Source organism: Callithrix jacchus, chromosome 3, assembly GCF_049354715.1.
Source record: "Callithrix jacchus isolate 240 chromosome 3, calJac240_pri, whole genome shotgun sequence".
Classification (NCBI taxonomy): domain Eukaryota; kingdom Metazoa; phylum Chordata; class Mammalia; order Primates; family Cebidae; genus Callithrix; species Callithrix jacchus.
In genome coordinates this window covers 127,228,197-127,246,099 of record NC_133504.1, presented here as the reverse complement: position 1 = coordinate 127,246,099, position 17,903 = coordinate 127,228,197, and the positions used below count along the sequence as shown (strand labels likewise).

General features: G+C 40.1%; 1 protein-coding gene and 1 pseudogene across 16 annotated transcripts in view; both read left to right on the top strand.

Annotated features, from left to right (window-relative positions):
* Positions 1-7,443, top strand: part of RUFY3 (RUN and FYVE domain containing 3) — a 104,446-nt gene extending 97,003 nt beyond the window's left edge. For 10 of the 16 annotated variants that reach the window (XR_013533089.1, XR_013533088.1, XR_013533090.1 and 7 more), the window contains 3 exons: positions 2,031-2,058; positions 3,509-3,577; positions 5,372-7,443. Coding sequence is in view for 12 of the 16 variants with exons in the window: in XM_008993204.5 (XP_008991452.1) it covers positions 2,031-2,058; positions 3,509-3,577; positions 5,372-5,515 (241 nt within the window). In the remaining 4 variants the exon portion in view is untranslated. The remainder of the gene's footprint in view (positions 1-2,030; positions 2,059-3,508; positions 3,578-5,371) is intronic. The other 6 variants (XR_013533091.1, XM_078367124.1, XM_035293593.3 and 3 more) reach the window with 2 other exon arrangements.
* A 4,314-nt stretch (positions 7,444-11,757) lies between these two features.
* Positions 11,758-11,852, top strand: LOC118152635 (small nucleolar RNA U13; annotated as a pseudogene).
* The last annotated feature ends 6,051 nt before the right edge of the window (positions 11,853-17,903 follow it).

Genomic DNA, 17,903 nt, shown 5'->3' with positions numbered 1-17,903 from the left:
TTATCTCTCATCTCTCATTTTTCTTTTCTCTTAAGAGTCTCAAATAGCCTAACTTAATTCCTTTTTCCTAACTCTAATTTGCTCACAATGAAGAGCATAGGATAGTTTCAAGGAAGCTTTTTATAGTTATTTTAGCAGGTTAGAAATATAACAAAATATTACATAGTGCCCCTGCATTAAGACATGAAGGAGGTCCAGTTATATGACATTCTGGAAAAGATAAAACTGTGGAGACAGTTAAAAAAAAAAAATCAGTGGTTTCCGGTGGTAAGGGAAGGGAGGAGTGAACAGGTGGAACACAGAAGATTTTTAGGGCAGTGAAACTACTCTGTATGATACTGTGATGGTGGATACATGTCATTATACATTTGACCACACCCATAGACTAGACACCACCAAGAGTGAACCTTAATGTAAACCATAGACTCTGGGTGATGATGTTGTCAGTGTAGGCTCATCAGTTGTAACATGTGCCACTCTGGTGCCACATGTTGATAAAGAGGCTGGGGATGGGGCAGGAGGCATGTGAGAAGTCCCAGTACTTTCTACTCGGTTTTGCTGTGAACCTAACTGCCCTAAACATTGAGGTCGATTTTAAAAGGTGGAGGAAGAGGTTAGTGATGAGGAATGATACCATAGTGGGGTTTTGAGAGAACTGTACAGCTGTCCCTAGCCAGGCTTTGTTATCTTAAGAATGAGGTAGTGTGTCATCTGGAGCAGAAGTAGCTGCTGGAGAAGAGAAATCACACAGTCTAGTAGTAGGCTAATTATATAGGTGCTTGGCCTAAGTGCCCCTTTCTTGCCTTAAAGGCTATTCCAAAGTCTTTAATTTTGCTCCCAAAGAGCATGGTTTGATCCAGAGCTTACCTTAAACTATTGCCCATCTTACATTACAGAATGGCATAAGCAGAGAAGGAAACTAGAAAGGCCAGGAAATTAACCTAGGCTTCCAGGTCCCTTTTGGGGTGAGCCTAAAATCAGGTCATTTACTTGAGCAATCAGGAGTGTCTATTAAATGGCAACTTCTGACTTAGGTCCTGATAATATACGACAGTGCTTTCTTATATCTGAATTGTGCTCTGCAACGTAGAATTTGTCTGTTTCACATTCGTTTTTCTCCCTATGATTTAATATTCCTTAGAGGAGTATCTAATGCAACTTTACAGATGAGAAAACTGAAAAGCACAGAGAGGCTAGGTGACTTACCAGGTTGCCTCTGTTTATCCTGTCTCCTATTTTTAAGTCCCTTGGCTCTGCATTACCTATTAGCAATTTCCAGGACTTACTCGGGCCATAGCTGCAATCATTAGACATACCAGGCTTCCTGGATTATGATGGCAAGGAACATCTGAAAACCTGGTCACCCCATGGTATATGTCTGGTGATCACACTGCTACTCAACTGAAAAGAATAGGAACCGTTGTAATCTGTGGTGCATTTTCCCTGTAACTGTGAGCTTTGCTTTGCCTCATTTAGGCTCTAGTCCATGCTAGGAACATCAGAGTTAGCTCAGCTTAGTCTCATGAAGAAGTAGTTCAACTTGAATGGGTTTTCTGGTGACAGTCTCATTTATTTCCCTTGCTTGGATTAATTTGCTGAAGCTCACATCTTAAGAATATTTGGGACTAATATATAACATGCGATAATGAGTAGATTTCCATAATATCAAATAGAAAAAAAGCTACTAAAGTATATGGCCAGTGCGCCATTGGAGTTTTACACATTGGGAAACATAAACGCTAACTATTTTGATAGTAAAAGGGAAATGTAAAACATAACTTCAAATCTATTTTTAAATGGGAATCCTAATATAATAGGTCAGGGGTCAGATTCTAGTGATAGATTTTAAGAAGCAAAATTTTCCCTCCTTGAAGGTCAAGATTAATAATTATGTTATTCTTAGTAATATAAAAGATGTACAGTATTTCTTGTTTGAAGAAATGTTTGTATTCTGAGCTTTTTATTAAAATGATATAAATGGAAATACACACAGTTGCTATTTGTCACTATTTTTTACTTCTCCATTGTAGGCTGCAACCCCACCCTGTGGATGAACAGGTAACAGAGCCTCCTGTTTCAAAACATCTTGTATAAATTATGAAGTTGGTTGTACTGTGTCTATCTAGCAAAAAGGTAGCGTGGGCAGAAGATGAGTGAATACAGTGTGCCATCCTTCTTACAATACCCTCAACAAATATGTATTGCCCGAAGCTCACACAGGAAGTAGCACAGCTTTCAGCAGTTTACTAAGTAAACATCAGTTCTCACTTATTTGAAATTATCCCTGACATAAGACCTAGGAGAGCTCACTTTATGTACCTTTCCTCTAGTTTTCCCTTACATAAAATGGAGAGAAAAAAGATGTTTTGATCACTTAGAAATAAGCTAACATAAATGATTGTAAAACATTTTGTGAATCTAACAGTATATGAAAGCCCATAAGAAAGACAGTGAATGCTACTATGTCTGCGTCACCCTGTCATTTACCTCTTAGGTTATAAAATAAAATAAATCCTACTGCTTTCCACTCTTTTTTTTTTTTTTTTTTTTGGAGATGATATAAATGGATGAGGTCCCACTTGTGTTGCCCAAGCTGGAGGTACAGTGGACGATCTCAGCTCACTGCAGCCTCGACTTCCTGAGCTTAGGTGATCCTCCCACCTCTGCCACCTGAGTCGTTAGGACTGCAGGTGCATGTCACCATGCCCACATACCTGGCAAATTTTTTGTATTTTTAGTAGAGATGAGGTTTTGCCATGTTGCCCAGGCTGGACTCAAACTCTTGGGCTCAAGCGATCTGCCTGCCTTGGCCTCCCAAAGTGCTAGGATTACAGGCGTGAGCTTCCGTGCCCTGTGCTTGCCATTCTTTCCCCCTCACCACCCCACCTCTCCCACTTTTTTCTGAGACAGAGTCTTGCTCTGTCACCCAGGCTGGAGTGCTGTGGCACAGTCTCAGCTCACTGCAACCTTTGCCTTCCAGGTTCAAGTGATTCCCCTGCCTCAGCCTCCTGAGTAGCTGGGATTACAGGTGCCCACCACCATGTCCAGCTATTTTTTCTTTTTGAATTTTTAGTAGAAATGGGGTTTCACCATGTTGGCCAGGCTGGTCTTGAACTCCTAACCTCAGGGTGATCCACCCACCTTGGCCTCTCAAAGTGCTGGGATTACAAGCGTGAGCCACCAGGCCCAACCCCCAGTTCTTTTCATTCTTGATGGTACAGTGAAACAGGAGGAATGGGATAATGTTAAAACTTTATACTTGCATGTGCTTGAATTTTCTTTTTAGAAATAAAGTCGTTATTTTATTATAAAAATTAAGAGCTGGAAGGATAATAATAAGATGATCTGAGTTGTATTATGGTGGTGAGATTACCTGTTTGTAATTGGTTTTATTTTCCCAACAGTCTATAGTGTGATTATATTAATATTGTAGCTAAAATAATCATATTCTGAAAGTACTAATATTTCTGGCACCAAGGAAAACTAACCAGCTCACTGTGTGGTTTAGGATCAGCTGCTGCTCTCTGAAAAGCCACAGGTGTGTCAGCTATGCCAGGAAGATGACAGCCTAAGAAAGGTAACTGTGGTGAGACATGGACAGGATTTTCATAGGGATGCCTATGGCACCCCCAGTCCATCCCCAGGAGTAACAGGGTCTTTGCCTCATAGAGTGCAGAGTACATGCTCACAGTGCTGGGAGTGGGGTGAAAGCAAAAGGGGCAAGCATTTACTGGGTACCTGTTCTTTTTCAGTCATAGTAATTGATGTCAGTAAGTTCCCATTAAAATAAACATAAATAACTATGTAATTTAAAACAAATAAGCAGATAGAAATGTGTAAGTAAATATTGAGTGCCTGCTGTGTAGAATGTGCTGGGAAAGAGTAATGAACAAAGTAGATCAAGTCTGTTCTTGTCAAGCTTATGTCCTTCATAGCTGTCATTTTACAGATGAAGAACGTTGAACATCTAATGCTAAGTCCATTTCCCAAAATTACTCAAGTCATAGGTGGTGAAACCCAGCTTCCAATCTAGCTTTAGCTCCAAAGTCCACAGTCCTTTCAGCACTATATCCTGCTCAGAACAGGATATGAGCTCTTCCCGCTAGACCACCTGATTTCTGCTCCCCCAGTCCTCAAGGGTGTCATCTGCCTGAGCACCTTCCCAGTTTGTTATCCTAGAGCAGGCAGAGTAAAGGAAATATTCAGAAAGAACCAGTGCCCTTGATAGCTGGAACTGTGTCTTGTCCACGGTAGAATCCCCCAGCATCTAATATGGTATCCAATCCATAGTGGTCAAGTGCTCAAGAAAAGTTATGTACAAATGAGTGCATGAAACACATACTTGGAAGAGATACAGCAGGCAGGCTCAAATTCTGGATCACAACCTGCATAGCACCATTTGTGATGATGCTGAATTTTAACAAGCGAAGTTATAGTATGACCTAGTCTTAAATTCACAGAATCAGATAACAGATGAACTGCCCTCATAGAACTAGAAGGTGTAATTATAGAAATATGTTACAAAATAGAAGAAACTGTTAATTCTGGCTTTCATCTTCTAAGCCATGCAACATTAACTTCTGTATGTCAGACAAAAATTCTCAGGCTTTCAAATAAAAGCAACCCCTACTCCTCTCACCCTCAGGAAGATGAATTATTTGAGATGAAGTTAGTACTTCATGGGAGAAATTATTCTTCACAGCTCTTTATATGGGACACTTGGAGCTTTGTGTATACCACCCCATCACAGGCTTACCGCTGACACCGCTATAGTGATGTCTTGCTCTTCCAGTGCTTGACTATTGAAGATTCAAAATGTTTAGGAAAGCAAAACAGTTTTCCTATGAACAAGATGCAGGAAGCTGTGCTCCTGCTGCACCGATAACCGAAAGGATGTTCTTACAGAGTATCAAAAATCACAGGAAAGCATTAAGCATATCCATGTATTAGGAATTATACTTTCAGTTCATACTCAGAACATTTTTTCAATCCTAGCCTGTTCACCCAATCCATTGTTCATCACTGCCTTACTTGGAGTATGCTCAGGTATTTGCAAACTAATTTTAAAACTAACCTACCTAAAGGTGAGTATGGGGAACAGATGTGTGAAGTATATTCCAAAGATGAGTGATTTGTATGTTATCTGTTTTTATTTTTAACTCTATGGTACTTCTTTTCATTTAATCTAAAAACTAGATGGTGAACTTCTTTGTAGACCGGGCCTGTGTTCAAATACTATCTGGCACATAGTAAACATCCTGTCAGTGTTTGACTAGGCATTGAGCACTTACCGTAGTTGGCTTTTTCTATCCCATGAATCCTAATGCCTTGCTCCTCTTCTATTCCCCACCTCACCTCCTTCTCCTCATAGAATGTGTGTCAGAACTGCAGAGGAACCTTCTGTGATGCCTGTTCAACAAATGAACTGCCTCTTCCTTCAAGTATCAAGCCTGAGCGGGTTTGCAATCCCTGTCACAAGCATCTGATAAAGCAATATTCCACCAGCCCATCATAAGACTGAAGGCCAAGACCTGGACCAGAACGTTTATGCAGGCTCTTCTGTATCTGTGTTTTAGCTGTCAGGATCTCCTAGAGCCCAGTCCTTAGAGTCAACTAAAGAGTTGATAGGAATTAACTAGGTCCGGGGAGAAAAGGCAGTCGTTGGGGTTACTGGAAATTCTGCTCGTTTTGCCTAATGACTGTATGAATAAAAGTTAACTCACTTGAGCCTTTCTCTCGTAAATCTAAACAACCTGACATTGAAGGTTTGCTTTATAGCATATCTTTGGAAAGGCAATTCACTGTTATGATTAGTGATAATAATGCTGGGGTAAATTTAATAGAAGAGAGAGTCTAGGCAGATAATAAAAAGGAAAACGATCATCTTCTATTACATTTGCAGAATAGTTGCGAGATCAAAGTGACAGATGTTACATATATTCCCAGGTGCTGTTAGACATAAACGTTGTTTCCTCTTCACCCCTACTACCTACCTCTGAAAGTATCTCTACCAAACTGTGAAGCCAGTCTCAGGGAAAAGAAATTAAAGAGTAATATAAATTCTGAATGTGTTGAAAACAATATTATAATATAATTTCAGGACCAGAATTTTCTGGTCTTTACCTACAAGGATTTCATTATCAAAAAAAGAACATTTGTTTTTCTACTTAGTGACTTCACAGTAAATAAACTGCCCTTTTCAGAATCTTTCACAAAACAAGCCAACTCTTCCCCATTCCCTCTGTCTTTCTCTCAGAGTCATAATGGAAATTGTGAGGAGTTTTAAAAATAGGGTTTGACTTTTGCAAATAGAAGATATTGATTAAAGCAAAGTCAAATATAGAGTAAAACAAGTTTAATTTGTTTTCTTGAGACAGGGTCTTGCTCTGTTGCCCAAGCTGGAGTGCAGTGGTGCAATCACAGCTCACTGAATCCCTGACCTCCTGGGCCTCAAGCAATCTTCCCACCTCAGCCTCCCAAGTAGCCAGGACTGGCTTTTTTTTTTTTTTTTTTAAGCAGTGGGGTCACATTGGTTGTTCAGGCTGGTCTCAAACTCCTGGGCTCAAGCACTTCTCCTGCCTTGGCTTCCTAAGTGCTGAGATTATAGGCATGAGCCACCACACCTGGCCAAGTTTAATTTGTTAATGGCCAAGGACAGTTAGCTCAGAATACTTACTGTTTTTGAATATGGAATTCCTCATTCTGAGTCATGAATCAGCTGATAGATGCTTTCTTGGAAAGGGCAATACAGTCATCCCTTAGTATCCATGGGGGATTGGTTCCAGGAATCCCAGTGGATATCAAAATCCATGGTGCTCAAGTACTATTGTATAATATGGGTCATATGGTATTTGCATATAACCTACATACATCTTCCTATGTACTTTAAATCATCTGATTACTTATACTTAATAAAATACACATCATTTCATTTGCATGGATTCAACATAGTGCTTGGTGTTCGACAAATTCAAGTTTTGCTTTTTTGGAACTTTGTGGAATTTTTTTTTTCCGGAATAGTTTTTATTGGCTGAATCCATGGATGCAGAATCTGTGGATATGGAGGGCTGACTGTATTTTGATTTGGTTGAATCCATGGATGCAGAATCTGTGGATATGGAGGGCTGATTGTATTCATACATCTGAGTTACAAACTCTTTGGGGGAAAAGAGGGAAGTATATTGAGCAAGAGAAGGAAAGAAACATATTATTTTGATTCTGTTACATGTGTCTATAGATTGTTTGATTTTAATCAAGACCTAAGAAGATATGATTCTATGACTGGTTTATAATTCTGGGGTGGAAACATCTTGGAACCCTGTTATTTAATAAATTATGTCTCTTGGAAAGGTTTACAACCTGGGAAAGAGTTGTTATTCCAAAAGTTGCCTGTTACCTGGTGAAGCTTAAGAGTTCTAGGGAAAAATAAAATCTTAAGCCTAATTTGTTGATTGTCTTTTTTTCCCTTAAATAACATTTGTTTTTTGAGAACCTTAACTCTCATTTTTTGGCCACCTACATGAGCTACCTCTCTTTTACGTGCTATACATAATGTGGGGGACAAAAATAGACTAAAGGAGTGTTGCCCTAAATCAGCAAAAGTTATTTTAGAATTAATTTTAAATTAAATTGAAAAGAGACAGCATTGTAACATGCAATATAATAAATATTAGTCACTTGAGATTTTACTTAGAATTGCACACAGATATTTAGCCTTTAATTTTTTTGTTGTTGTTTTTTTGTTTTTTGTTTTTTTTGCTAGAGTCTCGCTCTCACCCAGGCTGGAGTGCAGTGGCGCAATATTTGCTCACTACAACCTCTGCCTCCTGGGTTCAAGCAGTTCTTTGCCTCAGCCTCCCGAGTATCTGGGATTACAGGCAGGTGCCACCATACCTGGCTAGTTTTTTTTTTTTTTTTTTTTTTTGCAGAGATGGAGTGTCACAATCTTGGCCAGGCTGGTCTTGAACTCCTGACCTTGTGATCCACGTATCTCGGCCTCCCACTGCACCCAGTGGTGGCTTGCACCTGTAATCCGAGCACTTTGGGAGGCTGACAGGAGAACTGCTTGAAGCCAGGAGGCGGAGGTTGCAGTGAGCCAAGATCGTCCCACTGCACTCCAGCCTGGGCAACAGAGTGAGACTCCATCTCAAAAAAAAAAAAAAAAAAAAAAAAAGATTGTATACAACATCCCAAAGATCTGTAGTTATTAGTGCAGCCTTCCATAAAAGCATGGGGACCAAGTCATGAATACCTTGACTTAATGATATGCCTATCTATCTTCCTTTAAAACTGTGCTTTTCACCATTTACAATAGCATAAACTGAACCAAAGAGCCAAAAGACTTTAACATTGAAAACTTCAAAATGTTGCCATACAAAATTAAGACATAAAAGTATCACATGTTCTGCCAGCCACTGTGGCTCACCCTGTAATCCTAGCCTTTGGGAGGCCAAGAAGGGATTGGATCACCTGAGGTCGAGTTCAAGACCAGCCTGATTAACATGGCAAAACCCTGTCTCTACTAAAAATACAAAAATTAGCCAGTCATGGTGGTGATGAGGCAGGAGAATCACTTGAACCCAGGAGGAAGACGTTGCAGTGAGCCAAGATTGCACCAGTGCACTCCAGTCTGAGCGACAGAGCAAGACTCTGTCTCAAAAATGAAAAAAAAAAGAACAAAGTTGGAGGTCTTGCACTCCCTAATCTCAACATTTAATACAAAACTACAGTAACCAAAACAGTATGATACTGGCATAAAGTTTAGCATATAAACCAATGGAATAGAATCACAAGCCTAGAAATAAACATTTACATATATGGTCAGAAGATTTTTGATAAGGGCCCCAAGACCATTCAGTGGAGAAAAGATCATCTTTTCAACAAATAGTATTGGGAAAATTGGATCTCTACATGCCAAAAAAACCCAAGTTGAACCCTTACATGATATACAAATACTAATTTAAAATGCATAAAAAACTAGCTCCATCCACCAAGATTGGGAGGAAAAGAGCTAGAATTATCAAACTCTTTAAAATAAAAAAGAAACAGAATTACTGGCCAGATGTGAGGGCTCATGCCTGTAATCCCAGCACTTTGGGAGGCCGGGGCAGGTGTATCACCTGAGGTCAGAAGTTCAAGACCATCCTGGCCAACATGGTGAAACCCTGTCTCTACTAAAAATAAAAACTGCCAGGCGAGGTGGCGGGGTACCTATAATCTCAGCTATTCAGGAGGCTGTGAGGCAGGAGAATTGAGTGAATCTGGGAGGCAGAGGTTGAAGTGAGTCCAGCCTGGGTGACAGAGCAAGACCCCATCTCAAAAATAAAGGAAAAGCTTCATAACATTGGATTTGGCAGTAATTTCTTGGTTATGACCAAAAGCACAGTCAACAACAAAAAAAATAGATTGGACTCGAGTAAAACTAAAAATTTGTGCATCAAGAGACACTACCAGAAGAATAAAAAGGAATGGGAGAAAACTGCAAATAAATCCTGGCTGGGTGCGGTGGCTCACACCTGTAATCCTAGCACCTTGGGAGGCCAAGGCAGGCAGATCACCTGAGATCAGGAGTTCAAGACCAGCCTGACCAACATGGCAAAACCTGTCTCTACGAAAAATGCCAAAAAAAAAAAAAAAAAAATTAGCCCGGCTTGGTGGTGGGTGCCTGTAATCCCACCTACTCAGGAGGCTGAGGCAGGAGAATCTCTTGAACCTGGGAGGTGGAGGTTGCAGTGACCTGAGATTGCACCATTGCAATTCTGCCTGGGCAGCAGAGCAAGGCTCTGTCTCAAAAAAAAGAAAAAGAACTCCTGGAACAATAAAAAAAAAAAGCCTGAAAAAATGAGCAAAGTACTTGAACAGACATGTCTTGCAAAAAGATAGAGAATTATCCAATAAGTACATGAAAAGCTCAAAATCAGTAATCAGTAGAGAAGTGTACAGATTAAAACCACGATGAGATACCACTTTATACCTATTAAGGTGGCTATTATCAAAAAAGCAGAACAAGTGTTGACATGGAAATAAAGAAAATGGAATTCATGTACACAGTTGATGGGACTATAAAATGGTACAGCAGTATAGTGATTAAACAAATTACCATATGATCCAACAAATCCATTTCTGGGTATATACCCCAAAAAACTGAAAGCAGGAACTTCTATAGATATTTGTACACCTGTGTTTCCAGCTCTCTTCAAAACTGCCAAAAGGTAGAGACAACCCTAGTGTCCATCAATGGATGAATGGGTAAACAAAAGTTGGTATATGCATACACTGGAATATTATTCAGCTTTAAAAACAATGACACAGGCAGCTGGGTGCGGTGGCTCATGCCTATGATCCCAGCATTTTGGGAGGCTGAGGCGGGCAGATCACCTGAGGTCGAGAGTTCCAGACCAGCCTAACCAACATGGAGAAACCCTGTCTCCACTGAAAATACAAAAAACTTAGCCGGGTATGGTGGTGCATGCGTGTAATCTTAGCTATTTGGGAGGCTGAGGCAGGAGAATCACTTAAACCCGGGAGGCGGAGTGTACGTGAGCTGAGATCACGCCACTGCACTCCAGCCTGGGCAACAAAGAGCAAAACTCCATCTCAAAAAAAAAAACAAAAAAAAAAAAACCTGACACATGCTACAACTTGATGAACCTTAAGGACACAGTAAGTGAAATAAGCCAGTCCTACATAGGACAAATATTGTATGACTCCACTTATACCAAGTACCTAGATTTGTCAAAAGCATAAAGACAAAGTAAAATGATGGTTCTCAGGGGCTTAAGGAAAAGCAGAATGGGGAGTCAGTGTTTAATAGGTACTGTTTGTGTTGGGGGAAGATGAAAGATTCTGGCGAGATGGCAGTGATGGTTGCCCAGCAATGTGAATGCACTTAATGCCACAGAAATGTATGCTTACAAATAAAAAAAAAAAAAAAGTCAAGTATTATGTATATTTTATCAGTTTTTAAAAATTGTGCTTTCCAGAAGGATTCAGAAACTACAATTATGTATGTACATTTATGTTATTACACATGCATATATCTGTTCACTGGGAAGGCCTAGCAACAGGCACTCCAGTAGCAATGAGTATATGCAATGCCCAGATCTTCTTTTCTAATACCTTTCTCCAAGAAAAGGAATCAGGGCTCCCTAGAGAAATGGCCGATTCTCAGTCTAGGGTGTAGTGTAGTGCCAGAAAGTAGTGTTCCACAAACAAGGATGTAGACATGTGAAAGGGAGACAGAAGCCAACTGAAAGAACCCTCAGTAGCCAAAGATGAAACGAACCTCAGCAACAAAGTAAATAATGCAGCACAGGATTCTAACCCAAAGGATAAAGTACCCGTGAGTCCACATTGATGTAAATGACCTGATGAATGAGAGGTGGCATCTCTCCTATACAGAAAAAGCCCAAATAATTATGTAGACACTCCCCCTTAAAGGAGATGGAGATTAACTCCCCACCTTTCGAGTATGGATTGTGCTTAGTAACTTAAAGAGTGCAATATGTGAAGAGGAAAAAAAATAATTTTACAGCAACCTGGCAAACACTATCTTGGCCAGGTGATCAAAATTTGTATCAATATCATCAGTGATAAGTCATATTAATAACATGTACCCTTGATGTGATGAGAATGCCCCTTTGTGGTCTTCCTCCCAAGACCGGAAGGAAAACAATCAGAAAACCTCGCTTAACAGACATGTTACAAAACCAACTAGTACTCCTTAGAACTGTCATGGTCATCAAAAACAAGTCTGAGATCCCTCTGTAGTTCATGATGACTGGGCTTTCACAAGTCTGTGTGAGATGTGCTGCGTTCACACCTTGTTACATCAGCACATTATCCATCTGATGTGAAAGAAAAAAAAACGCTGAGAATCTGAAGTCATTAAAAACAGAAACATCTTAGGTGGCTAAAGGGACACAACTGAATGTAATTGTGGGATCCTGGAATGAAAAGAATATTAGGAGAAAAACTAAAGATTTGAACAGTGGGATTTAGTTAATAGTAATGTACCAAAGTTGGGTTCCTTAGTTGTGACAAATATCTTGTAGTAAGATAGCAACAACAGGCATACAGGTGGGTGAGGTGTATACAGGGACTCTGTACTATTGTTGCAATGTCTGTGTAAATCTAAAACTATTTCTAAAATAAAATTTATATATGAAAAAAGTGTGCTTTCATACCCAAAGCAAGCATAAGTCTAACCTAATAGAACCTGACTGGACTCATCAATGCAGTTTGCTTCTTTCTTTCCAACTAGACTCCAAGTCTTTTAAGGTTGATAAGCAGATTGGAACTATGAGAAAGTCTTTCGTTCACTCACTATTTATAAGTCAAATTATAAAAACATATAATGAAACTCTTAAAGAAGATTTAACCATTCTGTGAAAGGAGGCTGTCCACTACAGCCTCATTCCAGCTTTGTTCACCAAAAAATGGGGGCCCTTTTAAAATAATTATATTTCAGTAGTTAAGTGGTCCTGTTTTGATTTACAGTAAAACTTCTTTCAAATTAACTTAGCCTATTATTCAAAATGTTCTCCCAAATCAAATCTTAATAATTCTTAGACATTAGCTGGTTTGAGAACTGTCATTGATGACTGAGGTCTCCCTTGCTGAGGACAGGTTAATTTTGATGTTAACACACTACTTTGGGATAAAGATTTTTGTTAAGCATGTCAGTTAATATACCAAATCAGAAACCATGCTATCTAATGAGCACAATTTCTATACCTAGAATAAGTGGCACAAACTTTAGTCAGTGAATTGTCTTGAAATGTAAAATTAATTTAAAAATAGGATCTGTAGGCTGGGAGTGGTGGCTGACACCTGTAATCCTAGTACTTTGGGAGGCCAAGGTGGGCAGATCACTTGAGGCCACGAGTTCGAGACCAGCCCGGTCAACATAGTGAAACTCTGTCCCTACTAAAAACACAAAAATTAGCTGGGTGTGGTGATGCACACCTGTAATCCCAGCTACTCAGGAGGCTGAGACAGGAGAATCACTTGAACCAGGGAGGCAAAGATTACAGTGAGTCAAGATTGCGCCACTGCACTCCAACCTGAGCGACAGAGTGAGACCATGTCTTTAAAAAAAAAAAAGAACCAGCAAGCAGTTGTAAGCATCACTGAGGATATCAGATCCCTAAGACTTAATAATTAAGCATGGTAAAGGAGAGGTAACTCAGGCTTCCAAAGGGCAAGGGCAAGCGAATGAAAAAGCTGCACAAGTCTCCAGGAAGCAGTAATGACTTAGCATTCTGGAGTGCTGCTTTATGGCACAAAAGTATCACTTGGAGTGAGCTAGCAGAAGGTAAAGTTAAGAAAAGAAAAAATAAAGTATAATTCATATTCAACTACAACATCTATCACAAATACTACGTTCTTCTAACATATTACTTGTATTCCCCAATTTTTTTCTTTTTTTTTGGACAGGGTCTTGATGTCACCCAGCCTGCAGTGCAGTGGCGTAATCAGTGTGATCTCAGCTTTCACTTGCCAGGCTCCAGTGATACTCCCACCTCAGCCTCCCCAGTAGCTAGGACTACAGTGAGCCACCATGGCCAGCTAGTTTTTGCATATTTGATAGAGATGGGTTTCACCATGTTGCCCAGGCTGGTCTCGAACTTCTAAGCTCAGATGATCCACCTGCCTCAGCCTCCCAAAGTGCTAGAATTACAGGTGTGAGCCACGGTGCTTGGCCCCATCTTGCTTGCTTGAGGAGGCAAGAAATGAATAAATAGCCAGTCCATCAGAAACTGTAAATAACTTGGTCTCCCTAGCTTTTGGTCTTTATTTCCAAATATCTGCCATCTTCTGTCAAGCAGCAGAAGGAAAGGTTCAGAACCTCTTTATTTCCATTATAACCAGTTATGTTTTCAAATCACAAGTCTTTGGATAAACCTGCTAGGTTCTGCCAGTGCGCTTCAAATTAAGATTCTTAAACATAACACGACCTTCAATGAGCCATCCATATTCTAGAGTCTACTTTGTTTATACACCTTCATGCTTTATCCCCAGGTGCTTTCAGAACCATTCACTGAGATGTTCTAATGTTAACATAAAACCTAGAAACTATAAAGGGGGAGCTGTAAGACTTCAGCCATGTAAAAATAATTTCTGCCATGATGAGCAAACAGAGGACAAACTGAAGGTAAAAGGCATGTAAAATTCACTATAGGAACAAAATGCTCCTGTAGATTAGTTAAAAGACCAAAGCCAATAGAAAAGCAGTTTAAACAACATCACACAAAGGCAATCAGCCAAATTCAGATTATGGAAACCTACAGGGGAATCTTATTTCTTCAGCAAATAAGGAAAAAAATAAATGCATGGCAAAACATCCCGAGTAAGGGAAGAAACAGACACTTAAACTTCACTGAAGATAGCCGAATGGCTAATAAGTGTATGAAAAAGTACTATTCATTGTCAGGGAAAGCAAATTAAAACCACAAGATACAACTACAGACACAATTGCTAAAATTATAGACCTGACAACAACAAATGATAAGGAGGTGGACCTACCAGAACTCCGGGAATATAAAACAGGATGACCATTTAGGAAAGTCTATCACCTTCTGGTAAAATTTAAAATACTTCAACTCAGGATATTCTCACTCCTAAATGCTTATCCAAATTATATTAAAATGTAGGTTCACAAAAAGGTCGTACAACATGTTCATATCAACTTTATTCGTGACAGCCCCAAACTAGAAACAGCCCATTGTTCATCAGTTGTTCACCTAACAGGTAAAACGTTAAAATGTGGCATGTTCAAACACAGAATACTGCTCAGCCATCAAAAGGAATGAAGCTTAAACACACAGAATATCCAAACATACTGAGTAAAATGAACTTACAAAATACATCCTATATGAATGAGTTCATTATATGAAGTTCTAGAATAGGCAAAATAAACCTACAGTGAACAAAATCCTAACAGTAACTGCCAGGGGAGGGAAGAAGGGACAGGAAAGAGAGGTGCAGGAATTGATTAGGTGGAAAAATTCAGATGTAATACAAATGCTCCAAACTTAGGGGTTTGGGTTACACACATTTATATCAAATGAGGCTGGGTGCAGTGGCTCATCTCAGCACTCTGGGAGGTGTATGCAGGATAATCACTTGATGCCAGGAGTTTGAGACCAGCCTGGCCAACATGGCAAGACCCTATCTCGAATAAAAATACAAAATTAGAGCCAGGTGCAGTGGCTCACGCCTGTAATCCCAGCACTTTGGGAGGCTGAGGTGGGTGGATCACAAGGTCAGGAGTCCAAGACCAACCTGCCCAATATGGTGAACCGCCCCCACCCTGCTAATAAAAAATACAAAAATTAGCCAGGCATGATGGCAGGCGCCTGTCGTCCCAGCTACTAGGGAGGCTGAGGCAAGAGAATGGCTGGAACCTGGGAGACAGAGGTTGCAGTCAGCCAAGATCAAGCCACTACACTCCAGCATGGGCGACAGAGCAACTTCGTTTAAAAAAAAAAAAAAAAAAATTAGCTCGGCATGGTGGCGGGCACCAGTGTAATCCCAGCTACTCTGAAGGCGGGAGAATCCCTCAAGCCTAGGAGGTGGAGGTGGCAGTGAGCCAAGACCAGGCCACTGCACTCTAGTCTGGGCAATACAGCAAGACTTCATCTCAAAAAATAATAAACAAAAAGAACAAACTCATCAAATGATACACTGAACATTTATTCACCTTACTGAAAATCTCCCTCAAAAAACTCCAGCGATGGCTGGGTGCGGTGGCTCATGCCTGTAACCCCAGCACTTTGGGAGGCCGGGGCAGGCAAGTCAATGGAAGTCAAGAGTTCAAGACCAACCTGGCCAACATGGTGAAACCCCATCTCTACTAAAAATACAAAAATTAGCCAGGCATGGTGGTGCACATCTGTAACCCCAGCTACTAGGGAAGCTGAGTCATGAAAACTGCTTGAACCTGGGAGGCAGAGGTTGTAGTGAGCGGAGATCATGCCACTCCACACCAGCCTGGGTGACAAAGCAACTGTCTCAAAAACAAAAAACTCCAATGACATGTATGCTGAAAGGATTAAAAGTAAGAAATGTCTACAACTTACTTAGACATGCATATAGAAAAGAAGATGAGCCTGCAGGAGACAGGTATGTGATAAAGCATGGCTCCGCTTAGACTGTAGAATCTAAGGGATGAGTACTGGCATCACCTTTTCTGCATGCTTGAAATTTTTTATATAAAAATGTTGCAGGTAAAATTAGACATATGACCCAATTGCAATGTATGGACTGTTTGGATGTTGATTCAAATACACTTTTAAAAAAATAATATTTCAAATCATAGATAATTGGTGACAACAAATTATTACTATTGGGAATAATTTTAAATTTTTTTAGAGCTGCATGATGAAATATTTACATATGAAATACTGTCTAGATTTGCTTTAAAATTGAAAAGTAGACTGAAACTAGAGACAAAACAGGACTGACCACAAGTTGATCATTGATGGTTATAGAGGTTTATTATTCTATTTCTGTATGTTTGAAATGTCCTATAATAAAGGGTTTTGTGTATGTGTTTTTTTTTAAAGAAAAACGAGAAAGGAATATGAAGACAGTTCATACAAAAGAAAATCCAGGCCAAGTGCAGTGGCTCACATCTGTAATCCCAACACTTTTGGGAATCTGAGGTGAGCAGACAACTTTGAGTCCAGGAGTTTGAGACCAGCCTGGGCAACATGGCAAAATCCCATCTCTCCCCACCCCCCCCAAAAAAAAAAAAAAAAGAGGTGGACCCATCACTGGGGCACAGGAGGTGGAGGTTGCAGTGAGCCAGGATTGCACCCCTACATTCCAGCCTGGGCAACAGAGTGAGACCCTATCTCAAGAAAAAACAGGGCTGGGCACAGTGGCTCATGCCTGTAATCCCGACACTTTGGGAAGCTGAGGTGGGTGAATCACCTGAGGTCAGCAGTTCAAGACCAGTCTAACCAATGTGGCAAAACCCTCTCTACTAAAACTACAAAAAAATTTGGCCGAACACGGTAGTTCACACCTGTAACCCCAGTATTTGGAAGGCCAAGGCGAGTGGATCGCATGAGGTCAGGGGTTCTAGATCAGCCTGGCCAACATGTTGAAACCCAATCTCTACTAAAAATACAAAAATTAGCTGGGCGTGGTGGAAGGTGCCTGCAATCCCCGCTACTCAAGAGGCTGAGGCAGGAGAATTGCTTGAACCCAGGAGGTGGAGGTTGCAGTGAGTCGAGACTGCACCACTGCAATTCAGCCTGGGCGACAGAGCAAGACTCCATCTCATAAAAAAAAAGGAAATCCAAATGAAGAAAAGCTACCTTAGAAAGGAATCCTACTTTTTTTTTTTCAGTATTTTTTTTAACCTGTCAGATAGACAAAGAATAGATTGCTAATTTGTTATGTTGGTGAGGCTATGGGGAAATGGCATTTGCATTACTGGTACAAACAACTTTAGATATAAATTTAATTTTAGATATAAAATGTAAGTGCACATAATCTTACCGTTTATCCTACAGAGAAATGTATGTATGCACAAGATCATATAAGCTTACACAAGGTAATTCACTTTGGCATTAAAATAGCAAAAGATTGAAGACAATTTGTGCCATATAATCATTCAAAAAGAATGAGAAAAGATTTTAAATACTGATAGAAAATGACCTTTAAGATGTTTAGTAATCCAAATGCCATTTCCACCTTGTAGCTCCTTAGAAGTAGCTAGGCTAAAGCAGGATGTGAGCACTCTGACCATATACCCCAGTCCCACCATTCTTCTTGATAGTTTTACCACAAAGGAAGTTATAGACATGAGGAACCCAGACAAAAGAGGGAAATTCACCATCACTGCCTCCTTCAATAGCAAACAGTGATGCACACCACAGTCTTCCAAATGT